The sequence below is a fragment of the Poecile atricapillus genome, chromosome 1 (assembly GCF_030490865.1).
Source record: "Poecile atricapillus isolate bPoeAtr1 chromosome 1, bPoeAtr1.hap1, whole genome shotgun sequence".
In the NCBI taxonomy this organism is placed as follows: domain Eukaryota; kingdom Metazoa; phylum Chordata; class Aves; order Passeriformes; family Paridae; genus Poecile; species Poecile atricapillus.
The window spans coordinates 156156124-156181580 of NC_081249.1; the positions used below are offsets into that span (position 1 = coordinate 156156124).

At 40.5% G+C, this 25457-nt stretch overlaps 2 protein-coding genes across 5 annotated transcripts in view; one reads left to right on the forward strand and one right to left on the reverse strand.

The window, feature by feature from the left end:
• Nucleotides 1-1506: 1506 nt before the first annotated feature.
• On the reverse strand, nucleotides 1507-23387 carry LOC131585220 (uncharacterized). Its single transcript, XM_058851123.1, has 8 exons — nucleotides 23141-23387; nucleotides 12490-12611; nucleotides 11279-11417; nucleotides 10306-10427; nucleotides 8501-8611; nucleotides 5126-5232; nucleotides 3644-3734; nucleotides 1507-2492 (listed from the first exon to the last, which is right to left on the reverse strand). Exons 1-8 carry the CDS (start codon nucleotides 23385-23387, stop codon nucleotides 2376-2378), a joined length of 1056 nt encoding a protein of 351 aa, XP_058707106.1. The 3' UTR covers nucleotides 1507-2375.
• Nucleotides 23388-23641: 254 nt separating this feature from the next.
• The window catches only part of LOC131574663 (signal recognition particle subunit SRP54-like), a 35250-nt gene continuing 33434 nt past the window's right edge, over nucleotides 23642-25457 (forward strand). The window contains exon 1 of one of the 4 annotated variants that reach the window (XM_058829280.1): nucleotides 23642-23808. The gene's annotated coding sequence lies outside the window, so the exon portion shown is untranslated. The other 3 variants (XR_009276556.1, XR_009276558.1, XR_009276557.1) reach the window with 3 other exon arrangements.

Here is a 25457-nt window from a genome sequence, read left to right on the forward strand (position 1 = left end):
AGGATTTCAGCTGATGTCTGAGGTCTTCTGAGCAAGCACAGGGAAGACTGATTTGCCCCGTTTCACATGAGGTTTTGCAAACCACATCACACTTTACCTTTTCTACCCTTGTGTGTGGGAATGTGTAACAGGACTGAAAGAGAACAGCTGGAAAAGAGACAATTACTACCTTCTTTCACGCACTAGTTGTTTCTAGCTCTTCAGTAGGTTAGTTAGGCAGCTCATAACATCCTTAAGAATGGCCCTATGCTCCCCTATGAAGTCAACTTAGGAAGAGGCTTCTAAAAGGACAGAAGACTTGTATCTCTTAATATCAGTTTAATAAAACCAAACAGAATTACCATCACCTCTTCTCAGTGAACATGTCAATGTGAGGGTTTTAACTGAGGAACCACTAAGGGCAGGAGAGGAAAACACACATTTCAGCAGTTTGAACTCACCTCTTGAATTTCTCCTGATGTCTAAAAAAGACAGGGGAGGCTTCCCTTTTGCACCCTCTGTTCCATATGAGCTCCAGATGCGTGCATGCTATTTTCAGAGTCAGAGGATACAGATGTCATTAAATATGCTGGTGATCTGCTCCATTCTATTGAAATTTTTTTAATCTGAGATCAACACCCAAAAAAGTATTTGAAGACTCAGCATGAAGAGGGGAAACAACTACAATGAAAGTTGTAGTTCCCATATTACCAAAAGAAGGTGCAGGGCACAGATCATAGCCAGCATCATGAGCCCTAAGTCCTGACAATTGATTCGGAAGATCTTGCAGGACCTCTGGAAGAAGTAAAAAACATTCCAACATGGTGTTTTCTGCTCACATGGTGGTAGGGTTATGAAGTAGCTTTTTATGACCCATTCAGTTTTCCTTTTATAGCAGCCTATTTATACACTCCAATTCAGTCACAGCTTCCACTGTACTGATTACTACAGTGTTCATTTCCTCATTCTGAACTGCGCATGCATTTCTTTTCTTCATTTTTGTTCTCTCCTTATTAGATCTATTAACCTTGCATTACTCCTCCACCCCGTTGCTTAGCCTCTCCTAGGCTTCTTTTCTAGGGGCACTTGTCTCATTGACAACTAAGTAACCAATAAAATAAAATGTTTTAAGAAAAACTTTTCATCTTTTTTTCATTTTTAAATGCATGAAGAATAGATTTAACACAGTATTTGGTTCAGTACCACTTAAGTTGCAACATCTTCTTCCACTCTGAACAGGCCATGAAAGTAACACTTCTTAAAACTCACTATCCTTTCTACAGTCCCATTTACTTACTGTGTTGGTGAGTGCCTAAAGGCCACTGATCCTTTTTGCTTACATCATGTATTATCAAAGTCACTGACCTGTACATCATTTGAAGACTGAAATCCAATTTAATGTTTTCCCATTTACACCAGACATAAATTGTGCAGCAAATGTTTTAACAATGCTTCTAAATCCACAACACACTCAGTCCAAAACTCCTGAGTTAATATTTTTGCACTTGGGATTGTTAATGTTTGCTAAAACCTGAAACATTCTTCAGCTGACTAAAAGCTTTGCATCCTTAGAATATAAAATCTAAATATAAATGTGGTGGGCGTATGTGGATCTTTTCTCCCTGAGGAGGCTCTGTTACGAATTTCCACTGTTTTACGCCACCACCAAGTCTCTTCTAAGCTGTGACACCTGTTCAGAATTTTCAGCTTCTTAACCCTTTATTATACTTCCTACCATCTGCAGCAGAAGTGCAGGAAAAGAGTTCCATCATCCTGGACTTGCTGTATTAATTCTCCATGACTCCTTGGTGTCCTTCAGTATTTTATATTAATACCCACCTTAAGGACAACTAACTAAATAGATGAACTTGCCTCCCTCATAACATATGCCAGTAAATAATCTGGCTATCAAGCAGACTCTGGAAAGAAAACCTACAAATTCCATAGGAGGAACACCAAAGATAATACTGTTAATAAATATTATTACTGATAATAATAAGTGGTTTATACGAAAATGAAACAGCACTACAGCTTTCATGTAACATTATGCTGAATGCATTCTTATCATTCACATTTACAAGGATTCCCTATTCTTAGGTTTGATATATTTAGCAAACATTGGCAGTGCACAATGCTACTGACCAAAAGTTCTTTTAGCATTACTATGCAGATGCTCTTTTTAACATTTCTGGAAAAGATAAACCATGAGGATATCTCCTAGTTAAAAGTCAAAATACCATGTTAAGACAAAATGACTCTGTAAGAAAACATGTTTCAAAAGACTCTTTTTCATTAAAAACCACATATATGACTCAAATTAACCACAATATGGATTTTGACTGGATTTATTCACACAAATCAATCCAAATTCATTTTAGGCCCAGAATATCCAGGTACTAGAGGATCTTGTATAAATGTATCTGTTCGAGTGCTTCTCTGTCAACATCCTTTTCCATATACACATCATAGTTTAGCTGCACCTCTTCGACCCACTGACTGAGCTGTACATCTGTCTGAAACAATGAAAGCAGATCCTTAAATCAACACCATGTTAAGAAACAGCAGGAGTTTCAAGGTTAAGGAGTTTCAACATTAGGAAGGCAAGACATAAATAATATGAGAGATTCGTCATTCCAAACTATACGGCAATGATAAATTAATTTATGGAAAAGCCATTTTAACTCAAATAGGAGATAATAAAGGTAACTTTAAAACTTATCTCAGTCAATAGTCTAGATATTTTGTTAGCATACTACAACTGCTTTTCTTTATGCATTTGTATACGCCCCAAGCATCCTGATCAGGTGGTGATGTTCTGAGAGATGTGCTGAGGGAGCAGCTAACAGTATTGTGGAAGAATCACATGTATTTTCTTGTTTCACACCCAGGAAGTATTGTATTAAGGCTACAAAGGGCTTCTCAGCTGCTCTGTGACTACAGCCTGCTCCATGAAAAGTTCAAATGACACCATTGCTGCTCTTGGGGCTGACAATCTACTTCACCCATCCGCATACAGGAAACAGGGTATTCAATTTCTCTAAAACTAACTACTGTTGTGAGCAAGTCACTTTGTACATTACCTTGTCATGTCTGATCAGCATTTTGTTTCCTAGCTAAAGCTAGGCCACGTAATTTGACTAGGTGTCACACACATGATCTAGCAATGACCGATGGCAGAATGGACAGAGAGCAGAGCGTGGCTGATCAGGTGTGTTTACTACTCAGGGAACATCACAGAGCATTCAGCATATTTGAAAGATGCACTGTCGTTATGTTTGCTTCCAACCACAATTTAAAGCTATGTAACTGATTCAAGATGCCTGATGGCAGTCACTTGGCTAGTTGGGAGACCACATCTCTCACTAATCTGTACTTCAAAAAGCTCATCCTGCCGTATTAATACTCATGTTAATACAATGATTCATGCAGCCTACTGACATAGGCTGGGATTTTCCTTTTTACAGGAGGACAACTGAAGTATGGGAAGATGTGTTGGTGGTCAACCTCAAAACAAAATCCAGAGTCTTCCACCTTTTAATTTCTGCAAAATATTATATATCCTTCCTTACAGCAATACTGGTAAGCAGCTAACTTCAACTACAGAAATGCCACTTCCACAGAAAATAATGAAGTCTGTCAGCTAAAACAGGCTGAGGGAACTTACCTGGAGCTTTGAAAGTGATTCCTCAAGACTTGGAACTGTCACTAATAAGGACCCTCTTTTCCTTACATTACAGGCAATAAATTCCCAAGCTCTGAAACATATTTAAAGGTAGGTGACCAATTTTTGGGGGGAAAAAAACAACAATATTTGATATGCAATGAATCTAACACATGCAGTTTATTGGCAAGAGGTAGACTAACCTTAAAGACTTGCAATACATGTTTATCAGTCATTATTAATATCTAAGCAAATGTATTTGCAGGAATAAAACAAAGCTTTGTATTAAAACCACAGGGAATATATGGTCTTACAATGCTAGATTTTGTAACTTTATAATTCTCATATATACATGCAAATAATTTAGTATTGCCAAGACTTTCACTTTGAACAAGGATTAAACATTGACATTTGGCCCCTTTAAATTTTTGGATTTGAAGAAAATCCAGTCCTGAAGTGCAGTCCTTTATTAAGCTTCACAGTAAGCTGCTCTTTACATACATACATACTTCGTGTACAGTCGTGACACAGTACTTCTCTTAAGACATTAGTAATCAGAGTGTTTAAATATAGCCCCCAGCACTCCTTTTTTTTTTTTTATTTTGCAAGTAAGATAATTTCTCACAGCATGGCAATTCAGACTAAAAAGAATTTAATTTCCAGCATTCTTCAAATGTCATTTGTCTTCATGCTAGTAATGCAACACTAAACCACTGTCCCCAAGTTATGAAACAATCAAATGAATTCTCAGCCATGTGCCTGGAAACATAATCTCCTGGCATTCTGAAACACCCACTATCCTTTACCCATCCACTCTGTGCCTCTCTGGTTGGCATTATCACCTGGTATCCAGGGCAGCAGGGCAAGCCTCAGCTGAAGCTGGTACAGAATGTCAGACTTGGCTGGGACAAAGTGGAGACACAGGTACTCCTTTCTGACTGCCCATTCTAAACTTTGGATGACCAAGTTATTTACATTTTAAACGGATGCTGCTGGATTAGCAAAAACTCATCTGTGAGTGTCTTGTACCTGAAAGAGAACCTTAGCCACATGTTTGTTTGCTACCACATCCTTATGAATATCTATTAGAAATATCATTCATAACCATGCTTTGTAGTCTGTATATATTAAAGCTCTGATATCCACAAGTGAATGACTCATCTTATTTCTGAAGATTAAGCTTTATGCTGATAGAGTTATTTCAGATTCTTTAGCAGCAAGATACTATTTTAACATATCAGTGCAAGGACTCAAGCCAAGGTTTGGGTAAACAAAGCAGCAGTGTTTAGTGGGTTTAACAATAGACAACTGCCAGAACACCTTAGCAGCTAAGTATAACAATTAAAAGTAGGCAGTATGAAACAATTTCCTTATATAAATTATGTATGTGCCTTCAAAAAGCACAACCTTAAGGTTTTCCATAATTCACAAGGTTACACACATATTGCCAAAGGAATAGGTAGCTTGTTTGGACACAGAGCTTACCTGGCTTGTTCCTGTCTGTCAAGAAAATATTCAAAGACATTATTCATTACAACAACATCAGCCTTCTGCAGAAGTGAAGGCTGAGTACAGATGTCTGCATGAACCACCTGAAGGAGAAAAATTTCCCAAGGCATAAATTAAGAGATGAATACACCCTTTGAGAAGTCATGAAGCCTGTCAGCCTAATACAGCACCTGCTACCACCCTTTTGAACCAGTCACAAAAACAGGTATTTCACTGGCTTCACAGAAGATAAAACTGACATGCACAACAATTAATAACCTTTCAAAAATGAAAAAAAAAAAATAAATCAGATTTAACTCCTTTAATTAAAATACTCAATCCATTATGCTAAGTAAAATAAAGTGCATCGGAATTTTGGTTTAGAGCCGTGTGCCATAAAAGAAGAGATGATGTATGTGATGACTGTTACATTTCACTTTACTATATTTTATCACAAATGTCCAGTAATTTCAGGAAAGAAGTTAAGCAAGTTGAAGCTATTTTGAGGATATTAAAAGGCATCTTCCAGGGTCAGTGGGTTACTGAAGGATTATAGCTAGAAAAGATACAACAGACTCAGATTTGACAGCTGAATTCTCACAATGCATGTTGGGACAGGGAATGCTGGAAAGGTAGGATGCTCAGCAGCTCTGGAGGATCCTACTAAACAAATGCCTCTCCAGTCAGCACAGGAGGAGCTGTTTTGATTTCATCTACCTTCACCTCCCAAAAAGGATATTAGCACATCATGTCATTTTTCAAAACAAGTGAGACAGGAGAATGTGGATGTTCATTAACACTCTGATGTGTTTGATTTCCTCTTAAAGACAGAGAAATCTATCAATCTGACTCAATGATCCATGTGGGTCCTTTTCAACTCGGTATATTCTATTATTCTGCATCCCAAATCTGATAAGAAATGTAAATTGGAATATCTTTTGAAGGGATAAGTAGTAGTCAGCATGGATTCACTAAAGTTAAGTCATGCTTAACCAACCTGATTGACTTCGGTGATGAACCCGTTACCTGGATGGATGAGGGGAGATCAGTGGATTTTGTCTATTTTGACTTCAGCAGGGCTTCTGACATATTTCTCACATCCTCACAGGCAAACTCAGGGTGTGAGTGGGCAGTGAGGATTGAGAATTGACTGAATGTCAGATCCCAGAGGGCCATAAGCAGTGGCACAGGGTCTAGTTGGAGGCCTGTCACTACTGGTGTCCCCCAAAACTCAGTACTGGGTCCACTATTGTTTAATTTATCCGTGAATGGCTTGGATGAAGAGGAGATGCCTCCTCAGCAAGTTCACTGATGACAGGAAGCTGGGAGGTGTGGCTGACACCATGGAGGGATGGGCAGAGAGGAATCTTCTGAAGTTCAGCAAAAGCAAATGCAGGGTCCTGCACCTGGGGAGGAATAACCCCATGCACAGGATAGGATACTAATCACAGTCCTAGTATTTTAAACTACAATTCAGAAAGATCCTTAAACTGCTGGAAAACTCTGAACATATGTTGATGTTTCCTTGACTTGAATGATACTTAAGAGTTGACCTAAAATTACTCTGTATTTACAGAGCAGGTGACCATACTGACCAAAGTCACCTAAGGGTCACTCTCCCCAAACACATTCCTCCTGGGGAATTTGGGACCACATAAGCATGTGTGGCTGTACAATGAGCCAGACCCAGGTACTGCTCTAGTCAAAATCCCAATTTTGCAGATTTTGGTTCTCTGTTCTGATCTGCTTGGCTGTGTGCCAGCACAACAGGATTTTAAAACTGCCCTGTAGTCCAACGAATACACACCAAGCCTTTCATGACTACAGGCAATTTCTGAATTTCTGAATTGAGATTTAAAGTTTCCTAAGATCTGTTGAACTGTTTACTTTCCTCCCAGTATCCAAGTGTTTCCTCAAATGGCAAAAGACGCTGAGCAACCTTCTATGTACTTTAACAAAACAAGTGTTTACCAAAGAAACACAAGGTTCACTCAGAGATTTAGCCACTAAAGATACCATTTCATTTTGCTATCCTTTAGGAACATATTCTAATAAAAATTCAGAATATCTTGAAGAAAACAATCTCTATTTAAGAAGAGCCTGTAAAAAGTTTTTCAAACTTGTGTCATGAATTATGACCAGCATCTGGATTCTCACAACTTTTCAAGATGAATGTACCTCTAGAGAGGATTCATTTGGGGGTGAAATAAAAATCTAAGATTGAAATGTTCAAAGCACTGTGATAACAGGAATCACATGACTAAATTAGCATTTAATGAGACCCAAATAGCTAAGTCCTCGGGCACTGCTTTGAAAACCTATTATCTTATCTTTATGCTCCAAAACGAATACTTCAGCAGAATTACAAGGTGTGAAGAAAATACATAAAAGCTTATAATAAAAAATACACAGGGCTGAAAAACATGCTTATAGATCTCCAGCTCCACTAAATTAACTTGACAGAGTTCCTAACTGTACTTTCAGTTTCATCACCATAAAGTGTTATGAACACAAAACATACGCAATACCCAAAGGTTATGGATAAAGTGTCAGCAACTGCGACTGAAATGAGCAACCCAATGATACTGCTTACCCTGTGTTAAATATTTTATGTTTATTTTTTCTTTCTAGTTTAAAATTGGGTTACCTTAATACCAAAGAAATTACTATACTCAGCAGTTTGTGTGACTTCATTCAAGAGCACATGCATCCAACACAGGATTAAAGCCAGTATTCTACTCTGCATATTCTACTTACTAACTTTTGAGGGTAACAAAAAAATAGGTACGGTCCAGAAAGGAAATTTTTTTTCCTCTTTAATATATTAGTAGCTATTCCCATAATGAAACTAGGGAAATGATTCCCATAATGATAGCATTTTGTCTGAAACCCATTTTGTTTGTGGAGGGTACATAAACATGGACATTCTATGAAAGGAAATACGGATAATTCTAATTCATTTAGGTGTCCTTAGATGCAAATTTGCAAATCCTACCAACATTTTTCTTCTAACAAAAGTGAATCACACACATTTACTTTTGTGTTTGTGACAGAAATTCTTTATACACTCAACTTCGCAGAAGTGAGTGGCAATGATGTAATTGATTTCACTGGGAGAATCAGCTAAGATGTATCTGTTTTGTGTGAGCCAATGGGTAAGTCCAGTCAGGAAAAAGGCTAAGTGATTCATATTTTGATAATTTCCCTCTCTACTGTAAGATCTTTTTTTTCCTAACGCAAAGCCTTTGTTTAGGATCAAAACAAGCAAAGCCAGAAATTTCTCAGAATGCTGGTTTACCAACCACTCACTTAAACCAGATACCTTGCACATAGTGGTTAAAAATACATAAACTAAAACATACATTTAGTTACCTTTATTCTGTCAATGAACTCATACTTTGTAATCATCATTTCTTGCAACTGGCAAAAGTCTGCATTCATTTCTACTCCATACAGCTGGGAAGCTGAGCTATAAAGATAACCCTACATTAGGAAAAGGAAATTTAGTAACTGCGATGCCTTTAAAACAAGTTCAAAATTTTCATTTAAAATGAAGAGAATAAAACACGAGTTAAGATTAAAAAACCATTTTAAAATAGTGAGTTGAGAAATGTCTTTCAGTGGATGTGGAATATTTTTCAGAGCTAAGCTCCTGATTTGGCAATTCCCACTTGAGCCTCACAAATTTTAGTAAGAGATCCAAAGTGACACATCAACAAGAAGGAAAGGAAAGCTCCAAGTTCACCTCAACTGCAAAACAGATGGAAAATAGTCTAAGAAAGAAAAAAGGTGTACAAAACAAGTTATGAAAATAGTGTTTAGGGAAAAGACTCTACATGTAGTTTTTGTTTCTTGGGAGAATTGAAGAAAATATCAAGAGAAAATAACAAAAATATTAAACATAACATAGTCAAAAGGAGTGAAAATGGAGGACAATGTGCCAATAATATAGTGGGATATTTTGATATCAAGTCTTTGCCAGCACCTCTAAGTTACTGCATTACTGACATTTTCAGATGCTTCATGCAAGTACATATGCAAAAAAAAAAAAGCTAAATTATGATGTAATATTAAGCCCAAAAAACAGTTTAGTTTTGGACTAAGATTTTGGGAAGTTGTTGGAAATGTTAAAAAAAAAAAGTACAAATACTTGAGCATACTGTGCTCTAACAAAGATACTGCTTTAAGTGCCACTGTCTCCATTGAGCACAATAATTACACTTTGCCAGACAAACAATGCTGAAGATACAGAATATCTGAGATTCACATGTATTACAACTTCATTATTAAGGTTTTCTGAAACTGTTCAACTCAGAAGGTAGAAAAGCAACCTGTGAAGTCACTCCTCCTCCAAGGCAAGACCATGTTACAAAGCAGAACTCTTTTCTGAAAGAGTGCTTCAAGAGTATCTTCTACTATATTAACACAAGGATTTAAATACTTCAAAACAAAATCAGCCTAGCCTAGTATTACCATTTAAGGAACCAATTCTGCAAATATTTACAAATGGGAGTAACTTTCCTCATTTGAGTAATCCCAAAATTAGACTATTCAAATGAGTAAAATCACATGCTCAAGTGTTTGCAAGATTGAGCCCTAAGCAGACATTGACTTTTTTAAGAAAGTAGTAATGTGTGTTTTGCATTGCTGTTGGCCATATGTTATACCAGCCATGCCAAAAGCAATCAAAATTGCACTCAAGTTTCTCGATGAAGTATTTTATGTGCATTTTAAAATGCAGAGCAGGACAATATGTTTTTAGAGACAAATTCATATCAAAGCCTTCCTTTGTGTATTTTAACAGTTTATCAGCTTCATAAAGGAATTTAACATAACTAATCTATATATAGGCACGGTCAAGACATGAGAGGACAAACTTACTTATGAAAGAGACAGCAGGAACAAGCAAAAGAGCAGCATGTGTGACAGCAATATGCTACTCTGTTGGACAACAGACTTTTCCTCTCCATAAGCAAGATCATTTGTAGTCCCTCTTGTGAGGAACAGAGGAAGAACTGAAATTGCTAGTAAACAGCACCTTACACTTTTCAGAGAGTCAGATCGGAGGTGCCGCTCAGAATGACCCATCCAAGATTGAGTAATGAGAGTAGGCAGTCAGAAAAGAGGGAAAATGTTTGTCACAGTAATAAAATACGAATTCCTGTGCTGGAAGTTACCGCAAATAGCACTGCACCAAGCCTGGAGCCAACGTCAACCACTACCTTTCCTGTCAGGTCAGGCAGTACATGTTGATAAAGAAACTTCAGTTCCATGAGGGAAAAGGAATGCGAAATAAACTCTGGGAAATAAGAACAGAACAAAGGTGTTGGGTGGGCAGTACTAACTACTGTGTAATTAACCACTGAAATAGTAACCTGAGGAATTATCTTCACTGAAAACTTGTGTGGTTTCTTGACTGAACTAGTGCTGAGCACCCTGGAACACCAGGGTTTGCAGATCAGAGGTAATCAGCCAAGCAGCCTGTCCCAAGTCTGGCGATTCCTTGCCTTACATGGAGAATTTTGAAATCCTTCATGAAACTGAATTACCTGTTTCTGCACAGTAATGTATAATGCTAAAGAATACAAAAAAAAGTAACTTGGAATTGTTTAACTGAAAAAGGAAACGTAGTACCTAAGGCTCAACACAATTTGTGCAAAACTTTTTATGGGCAGACATATTAATAGCTTTAATTTCAACTCCAAAGTTTTAATGAATGGAATGTTCTCCATATAAACCATTCTTTCAATGTCTGTGCTATACTGGCACTGATCTGTACCACACCACACACAAGCTTTAAGACAGATGGTGCTTTCTGCTGTTTTTCAGCATGTGAGAGGAGACCGAGGCTACTGCATAGACTCTACACTCTACACTTCCTCTTGCATCTTCCTCTCCAATGGCACATAGCCTGCCTCTTACCTGCCCAGTTTTTGGGCAACAATTGTCACTCATACACTGCAAATTAATTCAACTTACATGTGTAGGAGGCTCCTTCCATTGGTTATGGGAAATAATTCCGGCCTGTGTATTGCACCAGTCTGGACAAAGTCCTCCATCAGCTGGATGTTGTCTTGTCCAGCTGAGTCGCTGCACAAACCAGTTTAGTTAAACTCAATTTGTTTCTCTTGTTCCTGAAAGAACACTTACCTAGAGATGCAGTTTTGTATGAGCCACACTGTGTGCAGTAGCTCCTACTCATTTTCCCCTCCTCACACAATGAATCAACAACATCATCATCATAAAGGAATGCATCAACATGAATCATGGGCAGTGGATGCTGGTGTATCTGAGAAGAGGAACAAAACCTTAGAAAGGCATAACCAAGTCTCTTAACTTCACTTACATTGTCACATGTTAACCGTCCCACCATCCTACCTTTCCCAAAATCCCTGAGTTCCATGTTTTTCCCTATGCAACAATTACAAAAAAAAAAAAATTAAACAATAGAAATCCTTCATGTAAACTGGGTATTCAAATTCCACTGAAATAACCAGTACGTGGCAGTTGACAAACGAAAGAAAGCTGGTTTTGATACCTGAGTAGGGTGTCCGATGTAAATTTTGCCTCTTTAGTGCTTGCTTGGCTATAGAGAACATATAGGGTAAAGGAAGCTGCTTCTCCTCTTTTAATGAGGAGAATGTTACTTAAATTTAGCAGAAAGATCGATTCTGCTTCTCAGCCTCAACTGACTATTTTCATCATTGTGCCTTATGCCTCTATCTAGAAGCACCTCTGATTAACATGGGCGTCACTTTCAATCAGAAGTATACCAGTTCTCATCATCTCAAGGGGCATAATCTTCATCCTCCTACTCATCTTTCCTCCCTTTTCCAGGCTTGCTTCATGTGGCCAATCCACTTTTCCCACTGAAGAGCCATGCACCACTTTTCTGGAAAATGCATTAACTTTCCTTGTATACTGACAGCTCAAGTAGAAAAGGTGCACCCTCCTCCCACAGGACTCACAGCCCACCTCTTTCTGAGCCATCAGAACCTGAAAAGAGCTGGAGATCATCTCTGGGCTGCCCACATTATAGCAACAGCAAAACACTGTCCCTGTGTTACTGTTGCCTTTAAGGGGGCTGTTAGAGTCTATTATGGAACTAGCATTAAAGAGTCACTATGACAGGTGCCATACCACATAGAATGAAAGCTATCCCAAATACATATGATCAAAACACTAAAAACTATGAAACAACTTTCTTGGAGTCATGCAAACATAGAGCAACAGACCTGAGAACCAAACTGAGATTTCCTATACTTCAATCCATGTTCATTCTCTATTATGAACTACTGCTAAAAATGGTATCAGAATAAATGATATGGTTCAGCAAAAGCAAACCATAACAATTAGCTTACTTTCTGAACAGCTTGATGTTCTGAAGTAAACATTGCCTCGATGGGTAAACGATTCCGCAAATCTTCAGCGATATTTCTGAGCACAACATCATTGTTACTCACCACAAGCTCATCAAAGTCATCTATAAATCAAGACAAACAAAAACCCTTGAACAATTATATGCAGATCATGTGGACTAAGTGATGACCAGTACAATACAGTTGCAATACATAAACACCAGATGGATAAGGTTTTTTTTGTATGCATTTTTCAGCCTTTGTTAGCTTTTCCAGCCAATGACAGATTTGGATTGTAATAACTTTGCCACATAAAATAAATGCACTGCTTTTCTGAAATCTCAAATTATTTTCATATTTATAAATTTATAACTCACATACAATAGTCTGGGCTGCCACCAAAGTGATACTGTTTCAGCTTAAGATATAAAAAACATCAAAGATGTTTTTGAACTATTGGAGAAATTACAAAACTCAATAGTTGCCTGAATGCAGCCTCTTTTTTTTTCTTTTTTTTTTAAATTCAAGTTTCTTTTTATATGTACGATCTTTCTAATAAACTTACAGAAAAATCGGGGATAATGCACAGTTCAACAGTTCAACTCACAATATATTTTACACTACCTAAACTATCAAAGCATTTTAAATGAGAAGGAAAATAGGAATGGATGTAAACCAATACATTTTTGCAAAGCCACACTGTAAATTTTTGCTATTTTTCCAGAATATTCCTGCATTACTTTAGCACATTTTTTTTAAAGACATCTAGAAAAAAGATTGAGAAGGAAACCATGTGAAGATACTACTCATTTCCTTTACCAAGGCTCAGTCAATACTAAGTGTCATTACTTCTCCAAACTGCTCTTTTAAAAATGATTTTTCATGCTGGAAACTCTACAACCACCCTTAGCCATCTATTCCAGTGCTTGACTAACATTAATATTAGAAAGGAATACTCTTCTTAATTACTGATTTAGATTTCCTCTGGCACTAACTACTATTTTCTGCCCCATTCACAGTGGAAATGGAAAACTTTGTTCTTCTCCATTATATAGCAACTATTCCCTTCAGACTTATCATTTGTCAAATCAGTCTTCTTTCCAGGAAAAAACAAGTTTTGCCTATCCAGACCTATCTGGATTTTTTTTTCCTCGAGTGTGATGATTCTCAACACTTCCCTTTGGATCTCCTGGACTCTCTTCATCCTTTCTGACCTGCAGTATTGAGAACCAGACACTCCAGCTGAAGGTTTACTTGCTCTTACCAGACTTTTAACATCTTGCAGCCAACATCCTGCTTATACCCCCTGATTTCATATTAATAGTATGACGTTCCTAACTGGAATCTGCTGTATGCCTGTACCCTGCTCTTTTCTTGTTATGTTTTCCTCAAAAGAAGGACTAGATGAAATTCCTATTTGTCTGGACATCTCACTGCTTTGAGGATGCTGAGCTGATTCTAAACAAAAGCACATCTCAGATCAAAGCTACATACCTGTAAAAGACAACTAACACCAACAAAAAGCAAATACTAATCTAATCCTGAAAAAATATACCACACCCATCTACTAAATCTAGTCTAAACCCGGACATGTATGTCCTCTCTTCCCCATACCTTCCGGTTGGATTCTTGTTTTATTTAGACTGCCAACATTTTGGGCAGCAACTATGCTTTTTACATGTACATGCATCACTCACAAAAAGAAAATCTTACAGCTTTTGCAGGTGTTTTAAAAAAAGGCAATGTTTGCTAGCATTGTTGTTCCAGGTGGGAACATTAGTACAGAAAAGCCTGATGGCAAACAGGTTAAAAATAAATCTACAGAACACACTACAAGTTTCTCTATGCTAATATATTTAATCTTTCCTGTGGATCACAGGAAATGCTAGAAAGAGTGAGAAATTTTAAGGCTAGTATAGGAATCAGAAACTTACAAACTTTTAAACTATGAAATGCTTCTGAAATACTTCTTTTTCCTTAAACACTGTAGTAGTAAGAGCAATATGATTAAAGAAACCATCATTCATTGGTGCAAAAAGCTCTCTTAAGAGTGCAAATATAAATGGTTCTTTCAACACATCCAAAAATTAACCCAAGCAGATAATCCCGAATCACCTGTAGTAAGCAGCAGAAACTTTAAATTATCTGTATTCCCTTAAGATCTATTTGAGCTATAATTTATTAAACGTACAGCAGTAATGCTCCAAGGCCCTGATGGGCCACTACTACTGGTAGTTGTTATACCCCAGGAAGGCAATTCGCTGCTCCAAAGTGCTCACAGTTAGGCTCTCCAGAACCACAGCTCCTAAAGAGATGCACACTTTGCAGCCAGGAACACAGGAGGGACAGAGGCAGCAGCTGCAACAGCAGCAACACCAACACAACAGGTGCAACGCAGCAGCTCCAGCTTGTCAGCATTTTAATTTGAAATCTCTGATGAGCACCCATCCTGTCAAACTCACAGCCCATCCAACAATTTGCACGTTTGTTTGAACATCCCAGAAGCACAGCGATTTCTCCAATCAGCTTAGGGGAAGATTTCTATGGATGTGACTCAGCAGAGAAATAAACCCAGATATTATGGGAAAGTGGGAAAATCTAACTGCAACTTAACTGAGACCATCAGCACCACAGTATGCCCTCAGAGCGCCAAGGCGCCAGTTTGCTGAGGTGGGTAACATCTGAGGGAGCAAGGGGAAAAATCCTGCTACAGACAGAACAAGAGAGTAGAAAGCTGATATTAGCAGCTGAACAGATCAGTGCCTGTGGGCATTAAGCCTCTACATCTGGCACTTGCTTTAAAACAATACTATTACTATGCAAGAGAGCTCATCCAGCTGTTATAGTGCCTGTTAGGAGTATCGAATTCATACATAGCGTTTAATGAAACACAGGAAGTGTTCCTAGACCACCAGGCCAGCCACATCACACTGCAAATACAGAACTTCAGCTCTCTTCCTCCCAGATCTAGTGTGTCAGTAAGATCTGCTCCCTCATGGCCTGGGTGACTTTTCCCGGCCAACATTAATGACAGATAGCTCTCCGGACTATTCAGTGTTCCAGCTCCACAGCAGAGAAACACACACCTTCAGTGTTCCCTTCAGTGGGACACAGGTAGCACATCTGTCTTCCTCTAACCCAGAATATCCCTCCCCTGCCCTGAGTTCTATCTGTACACCACCTGATCTCTTCTCTTCTTTAGGGCCCTCTGATCTCTTCTTGTGAAACAAAGTATGGCACGCACAACTTCTTGTATGCTCTGTTCAAAACAAGTCCTAAGAACAACACATATGCAGCTCAAAGAAAAAACTGTTGAAATGCTGACACTGAAAAACAAATGACAAATGGAAATGATCCTTTCTAACTATCAGTTAATACTCTAAAGCACAACAAGCAGGAACAAAAAGGAGAAGGAGGTCTGAACAGACTTCATCTGAGATGACAAAATGGCAGGTGCAGCAGAAGCTGTGTGTGCAACACACGTGTGTATAGTCTGTGACTGAACTCTGACACGGAGAGTCGACTCCTTCCTGTCAAAGCAAGAAACAGCAACAGCTACCACAATAACTCATTTACTTTTGCAGTATGCAAATATTTGTAGATTGCCATCAAGTAGGAAACACCACTGCCAAATATGAAAATATGCACCTCTGCTGGTAGTTTTATCAACTCCACCCTCGTGTTTAACAAATTGCTCACCCTTGAGAATCTCAGTATTGCCTTAAAAGGGATCTTCACAGAAGAAACAAAAATAGAAAACTATTTTATATATCATTTTAGTACCTGTTATATACATGAAATGTATACAACACGAAATGGAGAGTGTGCAAGCCAACCTGTGTTCATTGAACAGACAAGTAACCAGGGAAGAAATGTACAGTTCATGAAACACTGCAAGATGAATCACAATCATTTGTTTATGGAGGAAGTCTGAGTGCGTAGTGTTTGTATTTTACTTCAAAAACCGGTTCCACTGGATTTACTCAACATGCATTTATAAAATTTAATTAACACATTGCAAAAAGCCTCATTATCACCCTGGTGCTAGTCAGCCTTTCTACACAAGCTAAAAAAACATCACAAAGCCTCACACCAGATAGAGAGCACCGCTACACCAACATCTGAACACCCCAGCACTGCGAAATAGTATTGAAGATAAGCAATGTGCGATTTCCAAATGACAACAGAATGTCACTGAAGAGGAAAGAAGAGGATTTAGCAGAGGGAACCATAGCAGCAAGTACCTTATGGTCTTCTAGATAAATACTCCAACTCACAGAAGATAAAAGCAAATATTAACAGCCATGTTACTTAATTAATGGTTAATTTAGTAATTCAGCATGTTTTAATAATACTGGACAACCAAGTCAAGGCGGAAGCAGCACATCCCTAAAACTTTAGCACTGCCCTTTTTGGCTAAACAGTTTGAGAAGCAATATGTGACCTCAGTATATCAAGTACCTCAGGAACTCTAAATATTATTTCTATCTCAAAGCATACATAGTTATTGGTAGAAAGCAATCAACTTTTTCCAACATAAACATAATCAGAATTCATTTTATTAGTTTAAGTCTTTTACATTGGTTAATTGACTAAAAGAAGCTTTGAAGTTAAATTCTAAATAAGTTAAGTCTCATAACTGCTTTACAACCCCTAGTTTTCCCCACCACTATTACGTTTCAATGACTAACAACTTAGGGAGTATTTGGTATTCTTGAGATCTCTCTCAGACCAGTATCACTTATCACAATAAAGGAAATTATTGTAAATTCCCAAAACTGATGATTCATCCAATTATAGGTAACATCCCATTTTAGTTTATCAAACAGAGCAGTAAAGAAGATTTTTGTTATGGTATCATTTTAACAAGTAAATCCATTCCAGTTAAAGTGAAAATGAAATGTTATTTTTATGTCTTCTGAAAGGATATTTTATTTGAATAAATCACTTCTACAAATTTGGATATGAAGCCTTGTACTAAATTACTTTTTCACATACACACAAACACAAAACCACATACTATACTTGTCCCATTGCAGAAACCCACATTTTCATCCTTTTTAAAGATAATCATTCCACTTTAGTTCCATCTGCAATGACTGAAAGGAAACATATAAAGAATCGAGTTTTTTCTTATCATGTTTCCTCTTCTTGTCTTGTCAAGAACATGCTAATTCCTAGATAATAAAGTACATGACAGAAAATGCTGGACACACTTGGTCTGCTCCTAAGAGTATGATGAGAAGTTTCTTCTCTGTATGCAGAACACTGTACTAAAGCAGCACATCCTCCATAATCAGTTAGGTTGATTTTATCAGATATTCCTCCCTCACTGCCTGTTAAAAGCCTGGATTTACAGCACTGACTGCCCTCAACTTTCAAGTCACAAGACTAAATTGTACATCAACCTCTTAAAAAGCTGGTTTATTCCCAGTACAAGTGAATCCACAAAAAAAATAATTTGCACTTCATTATACGTTGTTTATCCTAAAATCAGAAGACGTGCAATGAGATATGCAATGCTTATTAATCAATTATTATTTTGAGTAATACTCTTGTTATTGAATATTTTGAGTACTGTAGGAACAACCAGCTATTCAGGCCAGTGTATCACTTTGAAATCTTAGCTTCATATTTATGTTTCTCAGGACATGCATAGATTGGAAAAGGTTTGTAGGAGTGTTTTATTACACTGTTACATGAACTGAAAAAAAGTTAGAAGTTAGTATCACAACAGTAAGTTTTAGCCCTGACGGAAAAATATTTCAATCTTAGATCCCATGACAGAACACAAGAAGCATTAAGGGTCTTATCAATTCATATGTGCTTCACTGACATTGACTGAGAGACAGGCTTTGTAATCTGCATTTAAGTGCTAGTACAGCAAAAGCATTCAGTAGTTGCCAGTAGGTAGAGTGGTTTGGTGACTTCAATCTCAAACTCAAGATTCAGATTCCTGTATTTACTTCCCCTGATTCCTGTGTTCCTGCTCATGTAAACAGATAGCTTGGTCACTTCACTAGTTATCTCCTCCAGCATACATTCTTACCAAACGCAACCTTTTCTGACACTGAAAATTTTAGAAGTTTGGGCAGTGGAGGTTCAAGTGGGAATATGCCCCAGCTACACATCAAATGCTGGGACCCAACTGAGTGGGATGGTCAGGGGGGTTTCCCCAAGTGGTTTGAATTAGCTCTTGGGCTTCACCCAGGTTTTCTTAGCCGGAACTTCTGGAGCATGGTTATTGCAAAAGGATATTAAAACATTAATCATCCTATTATAAAAAAGTTAAGACACCAAAAGTTCCTGTTCTTTTTTCCAACTCTTATTATTTAATTTTCTTTAAGATCTAAGACTAACTCAAAAGAAAAGCTGGAATGCAAGTCACCGTGAAATGACGTACATTTCACTGCAGTGTGTGGGAAGAGCTGGCTGATTGTGAAACAGCCAAGCAGTGTTGCTAAGCAGCTGCTTTAAAACAGTAACGTCTTCTTCCATCACACATGATTTGGAATTTCTAAAATTCTCAACACAAAAACCCCCACATTCATACGAAGAAAAAACTGATAGAATCTTTCATTCATTTACATTCCCGTAATTACTAAGGAAGGCTAGTCAGAAATCATTGGAGTAAGAGTATGTTCAAAGTTCTTTCAGTTCAAAATATGTAAGGCTTTACTTTAGGTAAAATAACTCTCTTTACTTTAAATCAATTTGTATCATCCATGGAAGTTTCTCAATGACATTTCATGCATTCAGTGTGTGAGCCAGAGAACACAAACTAAGTTACAGTAATAAATAAGGCTGTCTTTGCAACAACACTAATCCTTAAGGCCAACCACATTATGTAGGACTTTAAGGATGCATGTACACTTTAATTCAGAGAGTAGTGTGAAGAAGCAAAAAGCTTGACTACAGCTAACACTGGAATCATGCCCAGTTCTCCTCAGCTGGAGGTAAAACTATAAGCTCAACAACTTGACAGAAACAGGAATGGGATACATGAGGAGAAGGCAGGGAACTGACACACCACAGAAAAAGTTTGTCTGTGGGGATATCTTTTTTTTTTTTTTTTTTTTTTTTTTGTTCATCAGAGGTTTGTTTCCTTCCTACATCTGTATCACCAAAGACTAGGCTTTTATTTCTGTGTGGCACATAGATCTGGTAACCTTTTACATCTCCCATAAAACAGCCTTCTCTCTGCACAGAGAGAACATCACATTCCCTAGCTGTATTCAGGGTGCAGCAGCAGAAACTTCTCAGCCCCTCAATATCCTCACTCCAAGCACTATTAACTATCACAGGACTATCTTGGGCAGAATAATTAGTCAAATACAACAATTCTGAGGGAAAAAAAAAAAAGCCACACTAAAAGTTACTGCCAGTATGCAGCCACAGAAGCAGCTCAGAGAAATAATACAAAGAGAAGCATCATCAAGAGTGCTGTGCTGAGGACATCACACGAAATATTTGCATCTCTGAGGAAAATGCAAAGAGGCTAAAGGAATGCTACCTGCAGGACAAATGCCTCTGCTCGCTTACTGTCCAATACTGCAAGAGAATAAAATCAGTAAGGGAGAGATACTGATCTTGTACTCTAGTCCTGCACTCATCAGGGTGAAAGCTAGAAATAAAGCAGGACACAGCCATTCAGACAAAGGAGATTAGAAAAACAGGAACAGGTTAATGACCCAAAGAAGCAGTGAAACGTATCTTGATTGTTTAACAATGTAAAGCTTTTACACATAAGCATAAAGCTTTCTAATTTCCACTCTCTTACATCTACATGTATCTACATGTAAACATATATGTATGTTAGAGAGGGAGACTGCAGCACCTTGAGAGAGCACAAGAAATTGGTAAATATTAATATTTTTCCACTGTTAACTTCTATAAGCCTTAGCATGAAACCAAATTCTATAGCCTCTAAATGTCTCCACAAATGTGGCAATCGGGGAAATAAGATTAGCCTAAGTCACACATTCTAAATGACACACCTTGGAACAAATATGGTTGCCCATGGTATACTGCATCAGCACTTCACAAAATACAATCACAAAGTGTAAGCAAATGTCAAGGATACAGATGTCTAAAGTACAACTTGATTTCTCAGAATATTAATTACAGCATCCAGCCACGATATTAGCAATGAGCATTTTTTTGAAAGAGAAAATTAGCATAACATATTATCAGAGCACAAGCCTGTAAGCAAAGAATCCTAAACCAAAAAATATTCTGAAGATGGCCTGACAAGGAGACTACAGAGATGAAATCATATTCATTACTTCAGCTGCTTGATCCTGACTGCCCCGTCCACTCTGTTCTCTGATCTGCAGCATATGAACTGGAAAGCCATTGAATGGCAAATGTAAAGCTAATTATGTTTAAAGATGATGCACATAGTGAAGCAGCAGCAATCACTATTGATGTGAACAGTACAAAAATAGAAGGACAGGGATTGCTCAGATATACCAGACACAAAGTAGCTCAAGATCTGGAACCTAATCTACTCTTTAGGTTATATCTTAATTATGAAGAGCAAATACGAGGCAAGAATATATGCGTCCTTTCATTGAAAGACCTAGGAAAAAAGCTAGGTCATCAAAATTCAGAAAAAATATTTCAGATATCATAATCTAACAATGGCTAGCAACCATAGCATATTATCTTTCATAGAAACCATCTATGGTAAGTTTTGGAAGCTGTAATATAAAAAAAAATATTGAAATGTATTCACTGACAAAGGATTTTGGAGTCTACATAAACTATGCTATTGGCTAAAATCTCCTATGGCAGAAGTAAAACACAATCATAGAATTGAAAAGGAGAAAATAGTAAGTATGAGTTTCCTAACTGAAACAGTTCAGCATTTTCAAGTTTCACTAGTAAGCTCCCATATGTTTTCCTATATTTGTAAACGAGTCAGGAAGCTGAGAAAGCCATATATGCCCACCACACAAACTAATATAGTGCATAGGAGCTGTGATGATTTATGTGAAGTCAATAAGCAAGACGAATGATTGCATGTGAAATTCAATGAGATTTTTATATTAAAGCATATGGAATAGAAGAAAACCACTTCTAACAAGATTGTTTACATTAACACAAGCAAAGAAGCTACTGTGTCCAGACAGGACCACAAAAATGGAAGGATGCAGTTTTGCTCTGGCATTGTGTCTATGCACACATGCAGACATATGCACGCATAGGTATATACATGCACATAGTATGTGTACATACACAGAAAATGAGCATGTTTAACTGCAATTAACACAAATTACTTCTATCAAAATTCAGCCTTCAAGTTCTGTGGAGGCCCGTCTCTGCTCTAGTCATGAAGGCTGACACCCAAAAGCTCTGGAACATTTGGCAATGTCTCCCCTAAGAAAGTACCTGTTTGGGTGGGAGGGCTGCATGCCTGTCACAGACAGTAAACACTGTTCCCAGCTGGTTCTCTTCCCAGAAATCCAGCAGAGGGCCTGCTCCACCTGAAAAGGATCTGTCCTGCCCCACCATCTGAGTGACTGCGGGAGCCGCAAACCACAGGGCACAGGGCAACAGTGACTTTGTAGTTCCAAGTACCTAGACAGATGGATAACTTCTTGGTGTCAGAGCTGGCCTTTGTGTCACAGTCCCTGTATGTTGGCTTAGGAAGTTGTTTTCACCCTGAAGTGGACATGCTGGAACAAAGACCCAAACAAGAAGCATAACCCAAGCAAAGCAGGGCATGACTTGGGGAAGTACTGTATCGTATGATGAACTTCTCCTAACACATGATCATCAGGGTAGGTTTACCATCCCAGGAGACAATCATTAATAAACAGGAAAAACACATACTAAATGCTTGAGACTGGATCACAAGATTGGAGGGGTCTTCCAGATTCCTAACTGCAATGGAAAAATGTACATATACCTAAAGACTAAGCAGCTTCTATACTATATTCAGCATGGCACTATGTGACTACAGCTTTAATGCACTGCCTCCGCTGAGATTTTCCGTGTCATCCTTTGGGTTCAGTTGCAAATTTACAGCTTCTGCACTGACCCATATTTACTTTCTTCTTATGCCACAAAATGCTTGACTGCAGCACATTGATGAAATTACATCCAGGCATAAACAAGGGAGTAAACGGAAAGCTATGTTAACTCAAGGTGACATCAAGTGCGGAAAGCAGCGTTTGTAAACTAGCTCAAACCGCTATTTCCAAACTTCTGAAAGGCTGGTGTGAACACGTGTGAAGCTGAACAAGACAAGCCTAATACCCAAAGCCGACTCGGTGTTCCGCCGCGGGGTTTGAGGGTCACCGCGCGGCCCGCGCCGCGGCACCGCCGGCCCCTGACACGGCACCCGTGTCCCCGGACGGGGGAGCGCGGCCCGGACGCGGGGCCAGCCACGATCGGAGCCGGGCACGGCGGGCGGCACCGGCCGCGCTCTGCTCCGGCTTTCCCGACCGCCGCAGCCCGGCTGAGCCGCCCCGCCGGTACCCTGCCAGCCGCGTGCCCCCGGGAGGGGCCGGCGCCCCGGCCCGGACACGCTGCCCCTTGCCCAGGGTCCGCTCCCCGCCCCCGCGGCCCTGGCTGCCGCACCGCGCCCCTGGGCCCGGCCCGCCGGCGGGGCCGAGGGGGTATGGGCGCGGCCCCGCGCGGCGCTTACGGGCGTTGCGCATCCAGTGCAGCAGGCGCGGCAGGTCGGCGGCGCGCGTGCCCCGCACGGCCGCCAGCACCGCGCGCCGCGCCGCCTCCAGCTCCATCGCGCCGCCGCCGCCGGGGGGCGCCACGCGAGCCGCCTCACGCACGTGCGCGCCGCGGGAGGAGCCGCGCCCTCCGCGCGTCCACCCACCCCCTGCCCGCACGTGCGCATGCGGGAGGGCGACACTGACCGGAAGGGGCCCTTCACGCATGCTCGGTCCCGCCCCACGGCGCCCCCTCCTGGCGCGTGCTCGCGCTGCCGCTTGGCGCCGCGCCCGACCCCGCTCCCCGTGACGGCACGGCCGCGGGGGAGGAGCTCCGCCCTCTCTGCCCCGCCCGTGGCTTCACCTCCCTCCCGGCCTTAAGGCGGCGCGGCGCGATTCCCTCCCGTGCCGTGCCGGGTGCGGGCGGGATTTTTACGTGGCGCCACCTTAACGTTGCAGCAGGCCCGGGCGCGTCCCGGAAACGGAAGCCAAAGGGGGCCTTGGGGCGACGGCCAGTGCTGACGTTTCCTTCGTCTGCGGCGGCCGCGACTCCTCCCGCTTCCAGCGGAGTTTCGCTGGGCGGCCTTGCCCCGGCGGGCTGGGCAGGGCTGGGAACGGCTCCGCCCGCGGGCCCCGCGCCGCGTTCCCGGTGAGTGCTTGCGCTGCTGCCGCAGCCGCTCCGTTAGCGGGACCGCGACCCGCGCCGGTTTCTTGTGACGCGGAGGCGCCCTGGCGCAGTCCCGGCAGGGAAGGAGCAGGCACCGGTGCCTGTCGATTCCTGGGATAGGCGGCGGTCTGTCCTGCGGCAGCCCGGGCCGGACAGGGCCCTCAGTCCGCCGGAGCTCCGCGGAGCAGTTCTGGGCCTCCCGCACTCAGCCGCCGCTGTGCACAGCACCGGGACGGGATTCGCCCAGCCGGTGTCCGCCCGCCGTCTGTGGCCAGCCCTTGGTGCCTGGGGAAGAGGCAGCAGCGGCCGGGCACATTTACTCTTCCTCGATTTTCCCCTGAATACGAGGGCATTGGGCCATAAGTGAGCCAGCCGTTCTTTGCTGCTGCCTTGGGAGCGCCTTCCCGTCGTCAGCCGGGTAATTTTAGAAGGTGGAAGCTCGTAAGTTGAGGTTCAGCGTAGCTGCAGTAGCTCAAGGCATTCCTATCTGTGAAACAGCCGCTTCTCTCTTACAGTGTTAGACTTGCAGTTGGTGTTAATCTATACACTTGAACATGTAGTCCAAGTTTGTTGTATAGTTTTTAAGTGTTTCTTTTACTTGCTATCTTTTTAAACGGCTGATATCTTTTAAAGCAGCTGTTTAAACTGCTGTTACCCGTTAAGCCTATATTTTTTTTCGAAATCCTGTACATTAGAGTATTGCTAGTTGAGCTAGACGGCTTTGGTTGGGGGTTTATGCTGGGTGGGTGGGCAGTCTGTCTCTTCAGCGTTGCTTCACTGCTGGCTCGCTATGCCATGGTAAGACATCCACTATTTCTGCTGCCACTTCACCGCTGGAATTCCCGTTGATGGCTGAAGCACAAAGCTCTTGGGACTGCAGCGGCACGATGGCCTGGGAGCTCAGTGTGGAGGTGCGCAGGCTGCTGCTGCTGCTGCTGGAGGACTCGGACTGCGCAGAACTCGTGGCCTTGCTCGGGCCGAGGCCTGCTCGGGGCAGCCTGGCTGTGTCCTGGGGCCCGGCTGGGTTTAGCCCTGCTCAGCGTGTCTGTGGGGTGCTGCGTTCAAGCTAAACTCTCCAGAACTACAGCTGCTCAGCACATACACGTTCTGCAGTACAGTTACTGCTAATGCCCTTCTGGCTATCTGCCAGCCCAAGCTGGCTACCTGCTAAAACATCTTATGCATCTTCTTGTCTGGAGTGTGGCTCTCGACTTGGATGGACTGTGTCACAAATTCTACTAATTTCTCTACTTGGCAGCCCTTAGAAATTCTAATGGCTTATGATTTCTTAATGTGCTAGTGAGAGCATTCATTTATATGAAAATGCTTAAAATCATCTCCTTTGCAAAGGATTTGAGTTATTCCTGTTGTAAGGCTATTGGAAGAAGCTTTTGGAATTCTGCAGAGGAAACATTCACTTATTATTCATTTAGGACATAATTAACCTTCTGTATTTGGAGATCTTTAGAACTCTGGAAATTGATTTTAAATACTGAGTATTCTCATGATTTCTGGATATTGGTCATCATATCAAATTTCTTAGCTGATATATCCAAATATTAATAGTTAAGTTTTGTCACTGGTTGCCATTTTAGCAGCTCAAAGCTTATGAGTTGCAGTGCTATTTTTAA